We start from the raw sequence: 21,770 nt of genomic DNA, 5'->3' as shown, positions 1-21,770 counted from the left end.
GCCCGAGTTACACCAGGAATGCACAATCCCTCCATCAATGCTCACACTGTCCGCAATAGGCTGAAAGAGGCTGGACTGAGGGCTTGTAGGCCTATTTATAAGGCAGGTCCTCACCAGACATCAGATGGAACAACGTCGACTATGGGCACAAACCCACCATCATTGGACCAGACAGGACTGACAAAAAGTGCTCTTTACTATGCTCTTTTTCTAGTCCCGGTTTTGTTTTACCAGGGGTGATGGTCGGATTCACATTTATCGTCGAAGGAATGAGTGTTACACCGAGGCCTGCACTCTGGAGCGGGATCGATTTGGAGGTGGAGCGTCCGTCATGGTCTGGGCCGGTGTGTCACAGCATCATCGGACTAAGCTTGTTGTCATTGCAGGCAATCTCGACACTGTGCATTACAGGGAAGACATCCTCATCCCTCATGTGGTACCCTTCCTGCAGGCTCATCCTGACATGACCCTCCAGCATGACAATGCCACCAGCCATACTGCTCATTCTGTGCATGATTTCCTGCATGACAGGAATGTTAGTGTTCTGCCACGGCCAGCAAAGAGCCTGGATCTCAATCCCATTGAGCACATCTGGGATCTGTTGGATCAGAGGGTAAGGGCTTGGGCCATTTCCCCCAGAAATGTCTGGGAACTTGCAAGTGCCTTGGTGGAAGAGTGGGGTAAAATCTCACAGCAAGAACTGGCAAATATGGTGCAGTCCATGAGGAGGAGATGCACTGCAGTTCTTAAGACAGCTGGTAGCCACGCCAGATACTGACTGTTACTTTTGATTTTTACCCCCCTTTGTTCAGGGACACATTATTCCATTTCTGTTAGTCATATAGTGGGGAGAACAAGTATTTGATAACCTGTAAAATCGGCAGTGTTTCCTACTTACAAAGCATGTAGAGGGGTGTCATTTTTATCATAAGTACACTTCAACTGGGAGAGACGGAATCTAAAACAAAAATCCAGAAAATCACATTGTATGATTTTTAAGTAATTAATTTGCATTTTATTGCATGACATAAGTATTTGATCACCTACCAACCAGTAAGAATTCGGGCTCTCACAGACCCGTTAGTTTTTCTTTAAGAAGCCCTCCTGTTCTTCACTCATTACCTGTATTAACTGCACCTGTTTGAACTCCTGACCTGTATAAAAGACACCTGTCCACACACTCAATCAAACAGACTCCAACCTCTCCACAATGGCCAAGACCAGAGAGCTGTGTAAGGACATCAGGGATACAATTGTAGAATTGCACTAGGCTGGGATGGGCTACAGGAAAATAGGCAAGCAGCTTGGTGAGAAGGCAACAAATGTTGGCGCAATTATTAGAAAATGGAAGAAGTTCAAGATGACGGTCAATCACCCTCGGTCTGGGGCTCCATGCAAGATCTCACCTCGTGGGGCATCAATGATGAGGAAGGTGAGGGATCAGCCCAGAACTACACAGCAGGACCTGGTCAATGACCTGAAGAGAGCTGGGACCACAGTCTCAAAGAAAACCATAAGTAACACACTACGCCGTCATGGATTAAAATCCTGCAGCGCACGCAAGGTCCCCCTGCTCAAGCTAGCGCATGTCCAGGCCCGTCTGAAGTTTGTCAATGACCATCTGGATGATCCAGAGGAGGAATGGGAGAAGGTCATGTGGTCTGATGAGACAAAATTAGAGCTTTTTGGTCTAAACTCCACTCGCTGTGTTTGGAGGAAGAAGGATGAGTACAACCCCAAGAACACCATCCCAAACGTGAAGCATGGAGATGGAAACATCATTCTTTGGGGATGCTTTTCTGCAAAGGGGACAAGACGACTGCACCGTATTGATGGGAGGATGGATGGGGCCATGTATCGCAAGATCTTGGCCAACAACCTCCTTCCCTCAGTAAGAGCATTGAAGATGGGTCGTGGCTGGGTCTTCCAGCATGACAATGACCCGAAAAACACAGCCAGGGCAACTAAGGAGTGGCTCCGTAAGAAGCATCTCAAGGTCCTGGAGTGGCCTAGCCAGTCTCCAGACCTGAACCCAATAGAAAATCTTTGGAGGGAGCTGAAAGTCCGTAAAATCCCTGCTGCAGTGTGTGCAAACCTGGTCAAGAACTACAGGAAGCATATGATCTCTGTAATTGCAAACAAAGGTTTCTGTACCAAATATTAAGTTCTGCTTTTCTGATGTATCAAATACTTATGTCATGCAATAAAATGCAAATGAATTACTTAAAAATCATACAATGTGATTTTCTGGATTTTTGTTTTAGATTCCGTCTCACACAGTTGAAGTGTACGATAACAATTGAAGTTGAAGTGTATGATAACAATTACCGACCTCTACATGCTTTGTAAGTAGGAAAACCTGTAAAATCAGCAGTGTATCAAATACTTGTTCTCCCCACTGTATGTCTGTGGAACTTGTTCAGTTTGTCTCAGTTGTTGAGTTTATTTCAGTCAGTTGTGCCACAAAGATCACACAACCCCGAATCACCCTCTAAGCACAGACATTAGAAGTGTGTAGTTTACACTACCCACGTTAATCAAATCAATTAGAAGAAACCCTAGTTCTCTATTAAACCATCACTTTTTTTATAGCAGCAGCAGGGTTAATGGGACTACGATTTAAACGTCAAACAGTTCTTTTAAATATGCTAACTGTGCTGCGGTTATTATCCAGCCACAGTTACGCAGGGCACGTGTCCAGCAGCCCCCGAACTCCAGAGGTTCTCGAACCAATTTTATTATATGATTTTTATTTCGAGGGGTTGTGGGCCCCCCAGACAGCATATGATAGCAAAATGTTTATAATTGCAGGAAATGTGCTGTAAAACTGTACGATTCTCACTCGATCTCATGGCAAAATGTGTAGAATAACAGGAAATTTGCTTGAAATCTGCTAAATATTCTCATAGTCTCATGATAAATCGTGTAGAATAGACATGTTTTCAACACAATTGCAGGAAGTTGGCCATTTACCTAAAACAAAATCTGTTTTCTTTAAGGAGGTCGGTGCCCGGGGCCCCAAATGCAGTAGTCCGTTTCTGTGGGGAAAGCATACCATGTAGTCCCCACTTAAATGCAGTGGCTTTAATATGACTGTTCTGAACCAATTATCCACCATAGTCAGCCAAAGGAGACTTTAGACAAAATTAAATGTTGTACAATTACAGCACAAGAGCAAATACACACATTTGTATCACCCCTGTTGCTAAGGAAATCCAATTAATATGCCATTCACGCAAAGGACACTAATGGTTTAAAGGCCTACAGACAATTGAATTTCAGCTCCACAGTATCAGTCTCAGGAGAATAAGAATATAGGCTAGTAGCGTGCAGTCATTGTCAGTTTAGCCATATTCACTTGATGATCACTACAATTGGACATTATTTGACATTAGGCTTAAGGGTCAGTTTCAAGCACATTTCAAAAGCCAACCAATCAAGGAACCTATTTTCTTTTCACATCCTCCCCTTGCCCCTTCATTAGAAAACCTTACATGACAAAACAGAGCAAAACCCCCCAAAACGGTTGCCGGTGTCCCGATCTCTCCTATGAAATATCACGGCAGCGAGGTAATTAGTGTTAGAGACCTAAGAACACAGCCCCTCTGGCAAAGAGCCTCCTCAAGATGAGGGCTGCTGAACCCTGAGAAACACTTTAATGGGCCTGTAATGATGACACCCGCCGTCTCGGCCCTGTCACCGCTAGCGGAGCTAAGCGCTTGACTCATCTCGCTTGCACACACACACACACACACACACACACACACACACACACACACACACACACACACACACACACACACACACACACACACACACACACACACACACACACACACACACACACACACACACACACACACACACCTGAGATATGACAGCATCTCGCCAACCCTAATTAGCCTAAAAGACCACGTCTCCTCTCAGTCCTTGATTAACCTGCCGAAACGGAGCTGGGCCCCAACAGGGTGGGTGTGTGTCTACAAGCATGATGGGTAAGTGAAGACACACCATTTGTTCTCGGAGTCTGAGTTTCCCTACGTTGCCGGTGAAAACCCTATGCCCACGCTTCAAAAGAATACGATATCTAGTGGTCCTATACATAAAGCTAATGTAAACATGCTTACCCTTCTCGTGATGCTGAATGAATTACTGCCGTCACTCACACTGTCAAGTCAATGTCCTGTCCACTGAGTGTGTTGGTGCTCCACAAAGTGAGGTAAGACACTGCGTGAGAGGTGATTCATCAAAAGAGTGCAACGGAGTCGGCCTCTCCATGTCAGTGGTTAAATGATTAAAGAAAGTTCTATCCAAAAGGCACTATTTGCAATGGCTTATATTTATTCATTTTTGTTTTTCCTCAAACCTTTACTTTTGTACACCCACAGGGACAGTCACATCAACCAGACAACCCAGATGAATGATTCACCAGTTTCTACTGACTCATAGTTATGACATCATCATAGTCAGAGTTTCAATTGCTATTTATCCAATGGACAATAAAGTCGTCCCCCCAGGTATATTGGAAACAGGTGGGTTGTAGCATCAGACCTAACCCAGTGCATTGACATCTTCCATATTGACATTTGCATCTCTTTTGCCATGCACCTTCACGGATCCCAGGGATCCCACACATTGAAGGCAGTCAATTCAGGAAGTGATTTGAATTAAAACATTTAAAATAAAACATTTTTAAATAACTCGTACTTTACAGTTTATTATACACATTTTTTTCAATTATTGAATTGGAATTTCAGTTTACACCCTGAATAGACTGAATTGACCCCAGAGAGAAGGGAGGAAGGATAACAGTTAGGGGAAAGAGGGATAAAGAGAGTGTTAAAGACTTGCTTTGGCTACTGGTAGATGACTTTTTGGCAGAGGAGCAAGGAAAGAGCTTCATGAGCCGAGCTCTGACACCGCGCCTGTGGTCGTTCTGGGGGCAGACGTAACCTAGGAGATACAGCACGGTGAGTGTCACAGTTACCAGGGCAACTGGTGGCTGCAATGCATGCTGGGAGACAAAGTGAATGGGGAAGGGAGATGTTGGAGTGCAAGCAGTGGAGATCAGTTACTGTCACAAAGAACTCTCAGGACAACAACACTGGAGTGCATTTACCTGCTATGTGAAAACATTCAGATTTAGCACTCATGTATTATTAAAGGCAAATTAAATCTCAGATCTGGGCACAAATTATCATCAAAGTGGACGCATCTCATGTCAGCCATTATGACCAAGCCGAGGCAGCTTGGTCTCACCATTAATTCAGTAAAATATTGTTGTTTGAAATTGGCTTTCAAATGCAATGCAAAAAACCATTCACTTCAGTATGGCAGCCAATGCTGATACATTCAGTACCTACAACCGAGATGCAACTGTCAGCAGTAATCTTGGCCTGCTAGTGTAAGGCCTACTCCATGAACCCAGTCATTATGTTAACATGACTTATTAATATACTGTAATATTGTGGCACTGGGTCATCACCGTAGGAGGGGCTTTTAATTTTATCTGGAGCATGTGACCTTAGGTCAGACACCAATCCAATACCTCATCTATCAAACTCATTTCACACAGTCAAGCGTATTGCTTTACAAACTCCCAGGGGTCCATGTTGTGCCTGCCACTGTGGGCAATATTATACATGACTGCAACAGCATTGTGTGTCAACACAATATCTATCTCAAGAGGATAAAATGCTCAACCTTTATGATCGCTATAGCGTGTAATGTATTTTGTAGAATTTTTATTCATTTAAATAACACGTTTAGGGGACATCTCCTGCAAGCGCTAAAGTTGCTTCTTCTTGCCAAAGTGAAAACATTAATTCTGCAGGCCTTTAAGGCTAGCGTGGGCGTAAAAAAAAGCTCACGAACGCGGTGTCGTTCATCACTCACTCGTAATTACAAGACGGCTTTCATGTCTGGTATAAAGAATAAAGGCAGTGGCTGAATGCGCTGCGTGTTTGTGAGGGAGGCACAGTGAGGAGTCCAGACACACTGACAGCCACTAGATGGGAACTCTAGAAAGTGGAGAAAGAGGCTTCCCTTTACTTGGGACTTGTTCAGTGGCTGGCTACATTTAGCAGATATTATATTTCTACGTGGAGCTGACTACAGTCTAACACAGCGGTATATGCGATGCAAGCCAACATGATGACATACAATGTAGAAATATACATAGATTTTCTGACAAATGACATGAATCTAGTTTCTTCTTCGAGACAATATCCATCCAGGCCAATAACCAATGTGTGAGACACAATATCCTCCTCCTCTATCATGTCAGGGCAATCTTCTGGACCATCAGGTCAGATGTCTTGCTGTTGTCGTCCATTCTTGTTGCCACACTGACATACCGATCTCCTTGCCACTCAGCAGCAGGGTATGTGTCCTCGGCAAAAATACAAAAAGCTTTGGAGAGCAGATATTTATGTGGAATCATTAAGGTAGTGCAGTGACACTAGCCTTTAGTAGCTCCAATAAGAGCTGAAGGGAATAGCCCAAGTCAAGTAATTTATGTGACAACTCTGGCCAGTATTGAAATTCAAAGACAATACTTGTCTGAAGTGAATGCCCAACTTACACAAATCCATACTTGCATGTTTTGTTATTTTCGGGAGCTGCGCGGTACCCTGCTCAGGGCCCGGCTTGAGAAATGGCAGACAGCAAAGCACTGTCATTCTAAGTGGAATTAGTATAGGCCCTGAGTGACACGGCCCTTAATGCAGCCAGTGTTTCTGGATGAACACTTGCCCTTTGTTTCATAATGGACTAAATGGATGTGATATGTCCTAATGTAAGAGACAGCTTCGACTGAGCTAGCAGGCGTCACAGTGACTGCTTCCTTACCACAGCTCCTGCTCCAGTGAATTGTGGTGCCAAGTTTGTAGTGTGACATATTCATCACAGGCAAAGGTCCAATGTTGTTGTCCTGACCAAAGCATTGTGGGAATACGGACAAACTGGGGACCCACCATTTTTGAAATCACAACACAGCATAAAATCACAACATGCACACTGCTGTCATGTTCATACTTTTGCCTTCTGCAAAGAAGGGAACACAACTGTGGCACAGCTAGTTCCCCAAAAAGGTTGCCCTATTCCTAAGGGACCACATGTGTTGCTGACATTTTTCAGTACACATAGTACATTATTTTTCTGACACAAAGGTCCCTCATCTAGCTTATCTTGTAAAGTAGCAGCAGGTTAGTCTTGCAGCTCATTTCTTACATGATAAGCAGACGTGTTCAAAATCTGTCTTGCCCACTAATGATTACTAAAACTACTTACTGTGTGCTAGTCATACTACACTGAACAAAAGTATAAACGCAACGTGTAAGGTGTTGATCCAATGTTTCATGAGCTGAAATAAAAAGATCCCAGCATTTTTCAACATGCACAAAAATATTATTTCTCTAAAAATGTTTGCCGCAAATTTGTTTACATCCTTGTTAGTGAGAATTTCTCCTTTACATAATCCATCCAACTGACAAGTGTGGCATATCACGCAGCTGATTAAACAGCATGCTCATTCCAAAGGTTGTGCTGGGGACAATAAAAGGCCAATCTAAAATGTGTCATTTTTTCACACAACACAATGCCACAGATGTCTCAAGTTTTAGGGCGCATGCCATAGGCAGGAATGTCAACTTGAGGTGTTGCCAGATAATTTAATGTTAATTCCTCTCTCATAAGCCACCTTCAACGCCGTTTTATAGAGCCTCACAACCGCAGACCACGTGTATGGAGTCACGTGGGTGAACAGTTTACTGATGTCAGCAATATGAACAGTGCCCCATGGTGGCGGTGGGGTTATGGTATGACCATGCATTAGCTACGGACAACGAACACAATTTCAATTTCTCGATGGTAATCTGAATTTTGAATTAGGCAAGTTAGTTTAAGAACAAATTCTTATATTCAATGACAGCCTAGGAACATATTTGTACCTTGTCACCTCCAGGATTTGAACTTGCAACCTTCAAGTTACTAGTCCAACACTGTAACCACTAGGCTACCCTGCCTCCCCAGGGTTGAATGCATTGAGATACCATGATGAGATCCTGAGGCCCATTGTTGGGCCATTCATCCGCCGCCATCACCTCATGTTTCAGCATGATAAGGCACGACCCCATGTCGCAAGGATCTGTACACAGTTGCCGGAAGGTTAAAATGCCCCAGTTCTTCCATGGCCTGCATACTCACCAGACATGTCACCCATTGAGCATGTGTGGGATGCTCTGGATCGCCGTGTGCGACAGTGTGTTCCAGTTCACGCCGATATCCAGCAACTTCGCACAGCCATTGAAGAGGAGTGGGACAACATTCCACAGGCCACAATCAACAGCCTGATCAACTCTATGTGAAGGAGGTGTGTTGTGCTGCATGAGGCGGTGGTGGTCACACCAGATACTGACTGGATTTCTGATCTAGGCCCTTACTTTTTTAAGATGTATTTTTGACCAACAGATGCCTATCTGTATTCCCAGTCATGTGAACTCCATAGATTATTTATTCATTTTAATTGACTGATTTCATTATATGAACTGGAACTCAGTAAAATCGTTGAAATTGTTGCGTTTATATTTTTGTTCTGTATATTTAGAAAGTACTGTTAGGTAAAAAAGTATGCAGTAATCAACAAATATCAACATACTACTCCAAACTGAGAATGCGTAACTAATTCGCAATTTCACTTGTGCCGTGCCATTCGTGCATTTTTGATCTGATTATCAGCTGTTGTCAAACACATGCGGCTGTGAGAAGACCATTTTCTTCCTCAATAGCGTACAGCGAATTCTACTAGTTCAAAAAACGAAATGAGTATGACATCCTGGCATTTCTAGCACACATTTTCTAAATTTCACATACTATAAAACATACAAAAAGCCTACTATTTATTTGGGTATTCGGACACAGCCCATGTCTTTTCCTTCAGATGAGTACTTCCAAAATGAGGTACAGTTGAACAAAATGACAAAGTACAGATCAGGGAACCGTACTGAACCTTTCCACAACGAACAGTATTCTGGGTGATTGTCCTATTCTCAGAAATTACAATATATCATGAAGAGGAAACCGATTTTCTTTCCAGCCTCTTCAATCTAATCATCCCCTATGTAAAGCTTTGACCTTCTCATGACTTCCATCTAACCTCCTAGGTTAGGGTTCCCTCCACTTATCATATCCCTTGTTCAAATATCCCCCAATATTGCAATATTACTGGAGCATGGTCTGTAATGGAGCTAAACAGTGCTCTGTTCAGAAAGCTTTTCTCATGCATGTCGAGGTCTTACTCTGGGATGAGTTAGCATCAGATCCCAAATGTTAGGTTCACTCTGTGGCGTCAGGGAGCCGGGATGAGAAAAACAGGCCAGCACTCAGAGGACCTACAATTCATCATCCGGCAACACACCTGCTAGTGTTACAGACAATCACACTCCAGTGTCACATAAGTGCCTTGTCGGAGGTGTGTGGAGCTATAACCGTGCATGGACTGTGGTGGCACTGTAATTAACATAACCCATGTTGACCTAAGGATATCCAGGCCTGGTCTGGTGATAATGCTGTCTGGTCGTTAACCAGAGGAAAGGAAACCCCCTCTCTCGGGTGGCGAGAAACCCAGTTGAATAATAGAGGGCTCATTAGCAGGTGACCATACTATACTGTGCTGTTCACTCCAATGCCATAAGCCACATTCTAAAACGTCAAATATGATTGCATCTGTAATGGGAATTTTTACATTTGTGCTTTTCTTATAACTAAATGTCTGTGTTCTATTTATGTACTGTTCTATAAACCAATTTCTGTGTTCATGCAAGTGGCTGACTGAACGAATCCTCACTATCAAGAGCTGCAATTTGGCAGTACGCCCAGAACCTTGTTTTGAGAATGAAAGATCTCAGTTTCAAGGTGAGGTATTAGTCTGTCACATGTTATGTTCCAGTATTCGTCAGTCACACGTATTCAACAAAAAGGTAATGATTAATTCATTATGCTAAATCACGCAGATATAACTTGTCTGTGTATAGCCGTATATAAGACAACTGCTGGGACTGCCCAAGCAGAGCTCCTGATTGACTTGTGTACTATGGTGCATTGAGTTGGTTGGAAGCTCCCCAGCATGCTGACAATAAACAAAGATTAATATTAAGATTGGCTTCGAGTGTCCCTGTTTAAGAATTTCCACATCATGTAAAATGTCATTAGGATACGACATATCTTTTGTGAGATAGACCAACTGGCCATCTGGTGTAGACATGTACACTACATGACCAAAAGTATGTGGACACCTGCTCATCAAATATCTCGAATATGGAGTTGGTCCCCCCCTTACTGTTCTAACAGCCTACACTCTTCCTGGAAGGCTTTCCACTAGATGTTGGAACATTGATGCGGGGACTTGCTGCCAATTCAGCCACTAGAGGATTAGTGAGGTCGGGCACTGATGTTGGGCGATTAGGCCTGGCTCGCAATCGGCATTCCAATTCATCCCAAAGGTGTTCGAAGGGGTTGAGTTCAGGGTTCTGTGCAGGCCAGTCAAGTTCTTCCACACACAACAAAACATTCTGGATGGACCACAATTTATGCACGGGGCATTGCCATGCTGAAACAGGATAGGGCCTTCCCCAAACTGTTGCCACAAAGTTGGAAGCACAGAGTGTAATTGTATGCTGTAGCGTTAAGATTCCCTTCACTGGAACTAAGGGGCCTAGGCCGAAGCTGGCAACCGTCGGACCACCAGATGGTGAAGTGTGATTCAATACTTCAGAGAACCCGTTTCGACTGCTCCAGAATCCACGTACGGCGAGCTTTACACCATTCCAGCCGACGCTTGGCATTGCGCATGGTGATCTTAGGCTTGTGTGAGGCTGCTCGGCGAATTAAACCCATTTCATGAAGCTCCTGACAAACGTAGCTTCCAGGGGCAGTTTGGAACTCGGTAGTGAGTGTTGCAACTGAGCACTCGGCAGTCCCGTTCTGTGAGCTTGTGGCCTACCACTTCACGGCTGAGCCGTTGCTCCTAGATGCTTCCACTTCACAATAACAGCACTTATAGTTGACCGGGGTAGGTCTAGCAGGGCATACATTTGACAAACTGACTTGTTGGAACAGTGGCATCCTATGATGGGGCCACGTTGAAAATCACTGAGCTCTTCAGTAAGGACATTCTCCTGCCAATGTTTTTCTATGGAGATTGCATGGCTGTGTGCTCATTTTATACACCTGTCAGCAACGGGTGTGACTGAAAAACCCAAGTTCACTATTTTGAAGGGCTGTCCACATACTTCTGTAAATATACAGCAGTGTACATGAGGAGTACAGAAATGGACATACAGATGAACAATCTTAATTTGAGGCACTTTGCACCAGCAGGAAAATAATCCTGCAGCAACAGGAATTTGAAAGTGGAAATTACAAACTTCCGAAGCCTTTTTAAACCTCAAATACACAACAAGTGTGAAATTTGCTGCATTGCAGTAAAGTTATCCTGCAACCGGTTGATCAAATTAAGATCCTAACACGATTACAATGGCAGGTCAGTTCTTCATGGTTGCTTGTGCAATAAGAGTGAAACTAAAGTCTGGTCAGCACAAACTATGTGACGTGTCCTCTACTTGCGACACACCACAGCCCACTCCAGTAGACAAGCTGGACCCTGAGCCAAACTATACACTGATCTTATCTCCACCTGAACCATTTCCTCATATAGTCATTGGGGCCTGGCAAGACAACATAGGACCGGAGCAAGAGTCTCATGTAAATGGCCGGTAAAGAAACACACTCTGCCATTGTTCACTTCTAACATGCTGACCACACCACCAACCAGCGTCTGCGTTGCCAAGCGCTAAAATAGAAGTCAGTTCTATTTGTGACGCTGAACGCGGTGCACGTCCAGCCTCTCCTATCTCCTCATTGGTTTAAAGAAGCAGATACCCACGTGCCATCTTCTCATTGGCTACACCCAAGTGGGTGATTGAAAGATGAACGGAGTTTGGTCGTTCGGCGTTGTAACTATGAAAGTTAGATGCCAATTGCCATATAAAGTCCAAAGAAGAAAAAGCCTGGAAGGAGGAGAGATGACTAGAAACGATTCGGTTGACCGTTTTGTGTGTGGATTGTCGGAGTAGAGGACCTTGTACATTTCAGGTAAAATAACAACTCAACTTTTATAACCCAGGACAAATTAGCTAGCAACTGCAAGCTAGCTAGATAAATTGCCATAAAATATGTAATGCTTTTTGACCTGTACCCGAATTAATATAATTGGTTCAGAGTTTGTTTTGATATTTTAACCTGCGTGTCGTGAACGCCTTTGGTGTGGGGGGACAAAATCAATTTGCGCATGATGGCACGCGGCCGGTTTGGGTACGGTGTAAGGAACCGAACAAAAGTGTAAATAGAAGAATAATCACTCCACCTGTCACACGAGAGATCTTACGCCACGACACACTTCGGAAGACAGTGGCGCAATATGTGACAAATGACAATGAGCGTGAAAGTGTTCTGCGGGTGTTGAACATGGATGGTAAACGTCACCACAGCATCCGGGACAATGATATTGCCAGAGAGCTTTGTTGGACAGGGCTGTCGCAAGGTGTTGATGTATGTCTCCGCTCAATTCTGTCAGCACTGGATAAAAGTCAAGATGAAGGTATGGGCAAAAGCCCATAAACGTCCCCACACACTGGAGTCGGATGTCATTGGCCGCCCAAAACAGTCCCCTTGATGGAGTTATTACTTTGACTTGAGTGATACCTTATATATTTTCTCAACTGCCAGACTGCTGTGGACTCCCAGAGGAAATGTGACATAATAGATTGCTGATTGTGCTCTGATAGTGCATTTTACATTTGCCCTTTAATTCTTCTGAAGGTGATATAATCAATGATCAGTGAGCTGGAAAATTATCATAGAGGACAGTATATGCAAACGACTCTACGTATTTATTTGGACAATGAAGCTAAAACGTTTCATTTGGCTCTATATTCCAGAACTTTGGATTTGATATCAAACGTTCTATATGAGACGACAGTACGAAATGTCACATTTTATCTGAGAGTATATTCATACACATCGGTTTTACCGTTTAGAAAGTAAAGCACTTTATGCATCTAGTCCCCCCCATTTGAAGCTGTCAAAAGTATTTGGACAAATTCACTTCATAGTGCATTACATTTTGTCAAACAAGTATTTGGTCCCATATTCCTAGCACACAATGACTATATTAAGCTTGTGACGCGACAAACTTGTTGTATTCATCTCTCAAGCCGTGACACGTGATTCCAATGTAAACTGATGATCGAGGCCACTTCTTCGATTGAGATGTCAACACCTAGTGACTGACTGAAGGTCAACTCAGTACGAAAAGTCACTGCATTGATTCCTGTCTGTAGATACAGTTGAAGTCAGACGTTGACATACACCATTCCACAAATTTCTTGTTAACAAACTATAGTTTTGGCAAGTCGGTAAGGACATCTACTTTGTGCATGACACAAGTCATTTTTCCAACAATTGTTTACAGACAGATTATTTCACTTCTAATTCACTGTGTCGTAATTCCAGTGGGTCAGAAGTTTACACACACTAAGTTGACTGTGCCTTTAAACAGCTTGGAAAATTCCAGAAAATTATGTCATGGCCTTAGAAACTTCTAAAAGGCTAATTGACATAATTTGAGTCAATTGGAGGTGTACCTGTGGATGTATTTCAAGGCCTACCTTCAAACTCAGTGCCTCTTTGCTTGACATCATGGGAAAATCTAAATAAATCAGCCAATCCCGCAGAATAAAAATTGTAGACGTCCACAAGTCTGGATCATCCTTGGGAGCAATTTCCAAACTCCTGGAGGTACCACGTTCATCTAATGGACATTCCTTGAATAGTGAGATTTATTCTTATCCACGTCAACTTCCTTATCTATTATGTGATTCCATTCCACTAATTCATTTTTTTAGACCAGTTAATTACATCCGATATGCAAATAGGAGATTAATACAATAAAATCTTAATTTATTACAATTAAAATACTGTGTATGAACAACAGTATGCAAGTACAAACACCATGGGACCACGCAGTCGTCATACCGCTCAGGAAGGAGATGTGTTCTGTCTCCTAGAGTTGAAGGTGCTTTGGTGCGAAAAGTGCTAATAAATCACAGAACAACAGCAAAGGACCTTGTGAAGATGCTGGAGGAAACAGGTACAAGAGTATCTATATCCACAGTAAAACGAGCCCTATATCGACATAACCTGAAAGGCCGATCAGCAAGGAAGAAGCCACTGCTCCAAAACCACCATAAAAAAGCCAGACTACAGTTTGCAACTGCACATGGGGACAAATATCGTACTTTTAGGAGAAATGTCCTCTGGTCCGATGAAACAAAAATAGAACTGTTGGGCCAAAATGACCATCGTTATGTTTGGAGGAAGGGGGAGACTAGCAGGCCGAAGAACACCATCCCAACCGTGAAGCACGGGGGTGGCAGCATCATGTTGTGGGGGTGCTTTGCTGCAGGATGGACTTGTACACTTCACAAAATAGATGCCATCATGAGGACGGAAAATGATGTGAATAGATTGAAGCAACATCTCAAGACATCAGTCAGGAAGTTAAAGCTTGGTCACAAATGGGTCTTCCAAATGGACAATGACCCCAAGCATACTTCCAAAGTTGTGGCAAAATGGCTTAAGGACAATAAAGTCAAGGTATTGGAGTGGCCATTACAAAGCCCTGACCTCAAAGCTATAGAAAATGTGTGGGCAGAACTGAAAAAGTGTGTGCGAGCACGGAGGCCTACCAACCTGACTCAGTTACACCAGCTCTGTCAGCAGGAATGGGCCAAAATTAACCCAACTTATTGTGGGAAGCTTGTGGAACGCTACCCGAAACGTCTGACCCAAGTTAAACAATTTAAAGGCAATTCTACCAAATACTAATTGAGTGTATGTAAACTTCTGACCCACTGGGGATGTGATGAAAGAAATAAAAGCTGAAATAAATCATTCTCTCTACTATTATTCTGACATTTCACATTCTTAAAAGAAAGTGGTGATCCTAACTGACTTAAAACAGGGAATTTTTACTGGGATTAAATGTCAGGAATTGTGAAAAACTGAGTTTAAATGTACTTGGCTAAGGTGTATGTAAACTTCCGACTTCAACTGTAGATATGTGGCATGTTAATTGTCATGGGAGATCAAAATAAATAAATAATATATACAGTATGTGTGTCTGACAGGGAGAGCAATCTAACACAATATCGGGAACTTCTATGCATTTCAATTTGCAATCCAAGTTCCATTATTTGCTGTGTCTTGGTGGTGGGAGCATTTATTTACTATAATACTTTCCGAGAGGCAGTCAGTCGTCGTCTGCTTTAAACAACAATCCCCATGTTTACTCCGAGTTGAAATGAGGATGAACTACCGACTATCCCTTGGCAGAAGGTCTTGAGGTAAACTTACACAGCGAGAGAGGGAGTTGAATTGAAATGAGAGAGTCCTTCCACTGGCCAATGGTGGATTTGATAGGTGTTGGAACAATCACGCGGAGGAGGCCGGCGTGAGATCAGTTCGACAATGCTCTCTTGCCGTGGCACTGTCATCACAGGCGGACGTTCTTCTCCCAGAACATGCCTGAGATTTTGGAGAGCCGGATCTGATCGCCCGCCGATAGACAGCCGTTATGGCAGCTTCGTAATGAGCCACTCGGAAGCACATCTGCTCATGTTTGGGGATGAGCCTCGCTAACTTTCCATATAGCTTTTTTAAGACTCAGAAGAGGCAAAAACATGTCAGGTAAGGCTTAATGACATCAAAATGATGGTGATTGGGAGCGAAGCCAGATCTGGTGGAGAGGCTTGAAATAATTTCAACCCACATAGGCACCGAGGCAAGCCGTGAAGTAATGTTCAACTGTTGCATCCATTAATATTGCAAATGCCTGCCTCTCAGTCAGATGGAGAAATGCTGCTGGTGAGTCCCAAGGGGATGGAGATGTCTCTCACAGACAGCCTGGTGAGGTTTTGTGTTTTAAATTGGAGACAATCCTCTGGTACTAGTCCAGAATACCACTTCTTGTCATCTCCACCTGCCAAACAATTCTGGGCACAACAGTGGACACACTGAGCCTGGCCCTAGAACATTTTAGAGGCAAGACTATAAATAAGCCCCCCCCACACACACACACACACACACACACACACACACACACACACACACACACACACACACACACACACACACACACACACACAGGCAACATGTGCCATTATTGTTATCGGGGAACATCAGAGCACTGCTGTCACTGCTCAACGAAGCAGGTGAGTGCACAGCATAAACACGGACAGCATACCTTCAGAATGCCAAGCTGATTTATCTGATGAGGCAAGAGTCTCTTTGCCGGGTAGCAGACAGCAAAGGTTCACACGCATACAATGAGGCCACTTTCCTTCTAGAATGGTGAAGAAGTACATGAGGCCACATACAGCTTAGTTGAGGCCTGGCAAACCGACGACTCAAAAGGAGGCATTTGCCTTTACAACACGAGGAAAAGAGGGAATCTATTTGGCATCGTCTCCACTGTCAATCTGAATATTAGCTTTTTTAAGTCTCGTTTTTTGGAGATGGCATGCAAATGCTCAGTGCCAGAAAAATACCACCTCCACTGACAACCACTGGATCTTCTGTGTGTGTGTTGGCATCCCTAGGTCTAGGCTGGAGGAAGGGAGATTTTCAAAAGGAGTAAACTGAGGTGCCCTTGGGACATATTCTGAAACCCAGACACGGTTTACGTTTCCAGAGGAGTAATACATTCCCATTGGACCTCTCACAGATACAAATATTTGCAAATGATCCAACACAAATGGTAGCAGACAGTAGAATACAATTACAACCACTGCCAAACAACGCGTCTCTCAAATGACTTTTCTTCATTTGCGTTGTGCCCGATGTACAAAGTCGATAGAAGATGGGTATTTCAACCACACTCTTGACCACCTAATGGGAAAGGCTAATTTTATCTCACACATACGCCATGGAAAATAACCATAGAAACAAATAAAAGCAGCCATTCGTTCCTATTTGTGGTCTCAAACAAAAATAGGCTTTAAGATTGGAGTCAGAGAGAATTATGTCATTGCTGTTATTGAATAAAAATGCAGCCTCTAGATCGATGTTGCTGGCTGTGAGGATGGCAGTGGAATGACTTTGGATAGGAAGGAAGGTCATTGAATATACACTGAACAAAAATATAAACACAACATGCAACAATTTTAAGATTTTACAGTCAATTGAAATAAATGAGGCTCTAATCTATGGACTTCACATGACTGGGAATACAGATATGCATCTTTTGGTCACAGACACCTTAAAAAAAAGTAGGGGATCAGAAAACCAGTCAGTATCTGTTGTGATCACCACTTGCCTGATGCAGCACAACAAATCTCCTTTGCATAGAGTTGATCATGCTGTTGATTGTGGCCTGTGGGATGTTGTCCCACTCCTCTTCAATGGCTGTGAGACGTTGCTGGATATTGGCAGGAACTGGAACACGCTGCCAAACATGCTCAATGGGTGACATGTCTGCAGGTCATGGAAGAACTGGGACATTTTCAGCTTCCAGGAATTGTGTACCAATCCTCGTGACATGTGGCCGTGTATCATCACGCTGAAACATGATGTGATGGCGGCGGATGAATGGCACAACAATGGGCCTCAGGATCTCGTCAAGGTAGCTATGCATTCAAATTCGCACTGATAAAATGCAATTGCGTTCATTGTCCATAGCTTATGCCTTCCCATACCAAAACCCCACCACCAGCAACGTTGACATCAGCAACCCGCTCGCCCACACGACGCCATACATGATGTCTGCCATCTGGCCAGTACAGTTGAAACCGGGTTTCATTTGTGCAGAGCGTGCCAGTGGCCATCGAAGGTGAGCATTTGCCCACTGAAGTCGGTTACGACGCCAAACTGCAGTCAGGTCAAAGACCCTGGTGAGGGCGACGATCATGCAGATGAGCTTACCTGAGACGGTTTCTGACAGCTTGTGCAGAAATTATTTGGTTGTGCAGTTTCATCAGCTGGTCTGCAGGTGAAGAAACCGGATGTGGAGGTCCTGGGCTGGCATGGTTACACATGGTTTGTGGTTGTGAAGCAATTTGGATGGTGTTCTTCGGCTTGCAAGCCTCCCCCTTTTTCCTCCAAACACAACGATGGTCATTATGGCCAAACAGTTCTAATTTTGTTTCATCAGACCAAAGGACATTTCTCCTAAAAGTATGATCTTTGTCCCCTTGTGCAGTTGCAATATCAACAGTGAAGAGGCGACTCCGGGATGCAAACTTCTACGGCACTGCAGAATTCCATGAAAAAGGGTAAAGAGATTTCTCTGATAGCAATCTAGTTGTGAGCATTCCCAATTGTTGATACAGTGGAACAAAGCTCCATGGTATTGTTGTACCTCAGCATCGCCTATCTCCAGATGACGCAAGCCACTTTGTCATTTATCCAATTCAATAAAATGGCAAATTCCTTTGTTACGGGTGGGCTATTGTATCAGACTTAAGGCAAATTATAAACCTGTCTTTGTGTGGATGATAGTTTTCACTGTTTCATACATCAAATAATGAAAGTGGTACCCTAAGGCAGTGACATCACCTAGACCAGCGAGTCAGCACTTTCACAACTCTACCTAAAATGGGGTAAACTAACTCACAACAACATTTTGACTTTAATTTGCAAAGTATCGGTTAGACTTTCAAAGCCAGACAAAACACTTCGGGAAAACGAAACAAAAATTAAACAAAGAAACTTATTCAGACACTATGTATCCAAAAGTCTGTGGACACCCCTTCAAATTAGTTGATTCAGCTATTTCAGCCCCACCCATTGCTGACAGGTGTATAAAATCGAGCACAAAGCAATGCAATCTCCATAGAAAAACATTGGCAGTAGAATGGCCTTACTGAAGAGCTCAGTGGCTTTCAACGTGGCACCGTCATAGGATGCCACCTTTCCAACAAGTCAGTTCGTAAAATTTCTGCCCTGCTCAAGCTTCCCCGGTCAATTGTAAGTGCTCTTATTGTGAAGTGGAAACGTCTAGGAGCAACAATGGCTCAGTCGCAAAGTGGTAGGCCACACAAGCTCACAGAACAGGACCGCCAAGTGCTGAAGCACGTAGCGCGTGAAAATCGTCTGTTCACAGTTGCAATACTCACTACCAAGTTCCAAAATGCCTCTGGAAGCAACATTTGTCAGGAGAACCAAGAAATGGGTTTTCCATGGCCGATGTGCAATGCCAAGCGTCGGTTCGAGTGGTGCAAAGCTCGAGAGCAGTGGAAACGCGTTCTCTGAAGTGATGAATCACGCTCCACCATCTGGCAGTCCAACGGACGAATTTGGGTTTGGCGGATGCCAGGAGAACGCTACTGTACCTGCCCGAATGCATAGTGCCAACTGTAAAGTTTAGTGGAGGAGGAATAATGGTCTGGGGCTGTTCTTCATGGTTCGGGCCCCTTAGTTCCAGTGAAGGGAAATGTTAACGCTACAGCATACAATGACATTCCAGATTATTCTGTGCTTCTAACTTTGTTGCAACAGTTTGGGGAAGGCCCTTTCCTGTTTCAGTATGATAATGCACAAAGCGAGGTCTATACAGAAATAGTTTGTCTAGATCGGTGTGGAAGAACTTGACTGGTCTGCACAGAGCCCTGATCTCAACCCCATCGAATACCTTTGGGTTGAATTGGAACGCCAACTGTGAGCCAGGCCTAATCGACCAACACCAGCGCCCGACCTCACTCATGCTCATGGCTGTGTTCCAACATCTAGTGAAAAGCCTTCCCGGAAGAGTGGAGGCTGTTATAACAGCAAAGGGGGGACCAACTCCATATTAATGCCCATGATTTTGGAATGAGCTGTTTGACGAGCAGGTGTCCGCATACTTTTAGACTATCTGTGATTAACTTTGACATAATTACATATATATATATACACATATATATACACATATATATACACATATATATATATATTTAAACTCAGCAAGTCAGTTGAAGGCCTACCCCACAAGCCGAAACAGGGACAATTCTGCGCCACCCTATGAGACTCCCAATCACGGCCGGATGTGTTTCAGCCTAGATTCGAACCAGGGACTGTAGCGTAATCTCTTGCACTGAGATACAGTGCCTTAGACCGCTGTGCCACTCGGGAGCCCATAATATATCAAAGCACCTACGCCCTCAGAAAAATTATGGAAAACACTGTTTTAGGGGGATATTCTTTTTCATTTAGCAAGCTAATTAAACTCATGAAAGTGCTGATTGAGCATATTCCCTGTATCGTCTTGATTGAATAATAAATAACGGATGGGTTACTTCACACCTCAGGCACTCGGCTTCAAAGCTCCTCAAACAATGATTGAATAGGTTCAAGAGGAAAACAATATACTGCTTAATACAATTTTCTCAAGACGACCGTTTTCATGTCATAAGTATTTTGCAGTCTGACATGGGCCACAAAAGCTTTTTTATTTTCCACAGAGGTTTTTAATTCAGTAATGTCATGGTAACTCTAAGAAGAAGCACACTCCAACACCTGTCACACCATTGTGTGACATACATGGTCAGCCTGAATTCATTGGCATTATGGAGATATATTCCTGTTTTCTCCTACTGCTCTGAAATAAAGATCATTTAACATCCTACGACTTCAAAATCTGCCTTCATCTCATCACTGTTCGTCACTCGCCCCCTGTCAGAATTGATTATCTGGGAAACGTTTACCAGTACTGATCATCAGGGTTTCTGACCATTTCGGTAAGTTTCCATCCCACGCTCTTCTCAGTGATGAGGGCTAAATACACTTGAGGGGACCATTGGTCAGATCACCCCAGGAAAGGTTGTGTCTAGCAATGTTTACAGGCATTTCTAAAATAGTGGGTTAAAATAGGGTAATTGTTGCAGTCGATTTTCATCCTGTTCACGATATTGAATAAGGATCTTGTTATAAAGAGGGAGTGTGTATGACCTGTTTTTGTTTTGAAAAAAGCAATATCCTTCTCTTTACTCTTTTAAGGTATTACCTTGCACATAACAGATGTCATGAGTGTTTCCTCTTACAGAAAAGTAGGGACTTTATGATAGAAGTAAAAAACAAAATTTCTCCTTTATTTAACGTGAAATATGCAGAAATCACTGCACCATTTTCTGATAAAAAAAAAGTATAATTGGTTGTGTAATTTCTGTTTCTGTGACAAAACAAACAGTCATTATGTAGAGAAACATTGTACCAAATAAACCGCAGAGAAATATATTTTCCATAACCAAAATAAAAGTATTTTCAGCTGTTTGAAGCTGGTGTTCAAAACCGAAATCTTAAGAATGGAAAGCATAGAAATAGCTCACATGGAACAGATCTACAGCTTTTTAGACTTGCTTTAAATGAGAATGACAGGTCTATAACTCACATTTCTATGTGAATTTGGTCAGGTTGCCCAAAAAGTTACACATTGCAGCATTAAATAAAGTGTCAAGACACAACCAATTTTGCCAGACAAGCCAGGTAGTCCCTTGACACTTTAATGGACATTTGCCAAGATGTAAAAAAATGTTTTTTTAATTGACTTGGAAGGAGGGAGAGGATTTGATGAGTCATTTTTTTGTTACAGTCCAATATTTTTGTCAGAGGAATCAACATACTACAACTATGTGGCACAATAAAAAAAAGTACTACTTATGGCCAGTGTTGTAGTCGAGTCA

General features: G+C 43.2%; 1 protein-coding gene across 4 annotated transcripts in view; it reads right to left on the bottom strand.

Annotated features, from left to right (window-relative positions):
- Nucleotides 1-21,770, bottom strand: part of LOC118391978 (Kv channel-interacting protein 4-like) — a 239,256-nt gene that overhangs the window by 29,272 nt on the left and 188,214 nt on the right. Inside the window, exon 2 of one of the 4 annotated variants that reach the window (XM_052459510.1) lies at nucleotides 4,848-4,953. The exons of the other annotated variants lie outside the window; for them this stretch is intronic. Within the exon in view, the coding sequence (XP_052315470.1) occupies nucleotides 4,848-4,953 (106 nt within the window). The remainder of the gene's footprint in view (nucleotides 1-4,847; nucleotides 4,954-21,770) is intronic. 4 annotated transcript variants of the gene reach the window in all.

Source organism: Oncorhynchus keta, chromosome 13, assembly GCF_023373465.1.
Source record: "Oncorhynchus keta strain PuntledgeMale-10-30-2019 chromosome 13, Oket_V2, whole genome shotgun sequence".
NCBI classification, from domain to species: Eukaryota; Metazoa; Chordata; class Actinopteri; order Salmoniformes; family Salmonidae; genus Oncorhynchus; species Oncorhynchus keta.
This window is presented reverse-complemented; position numbering and strand designations above follow the sequence as displayed.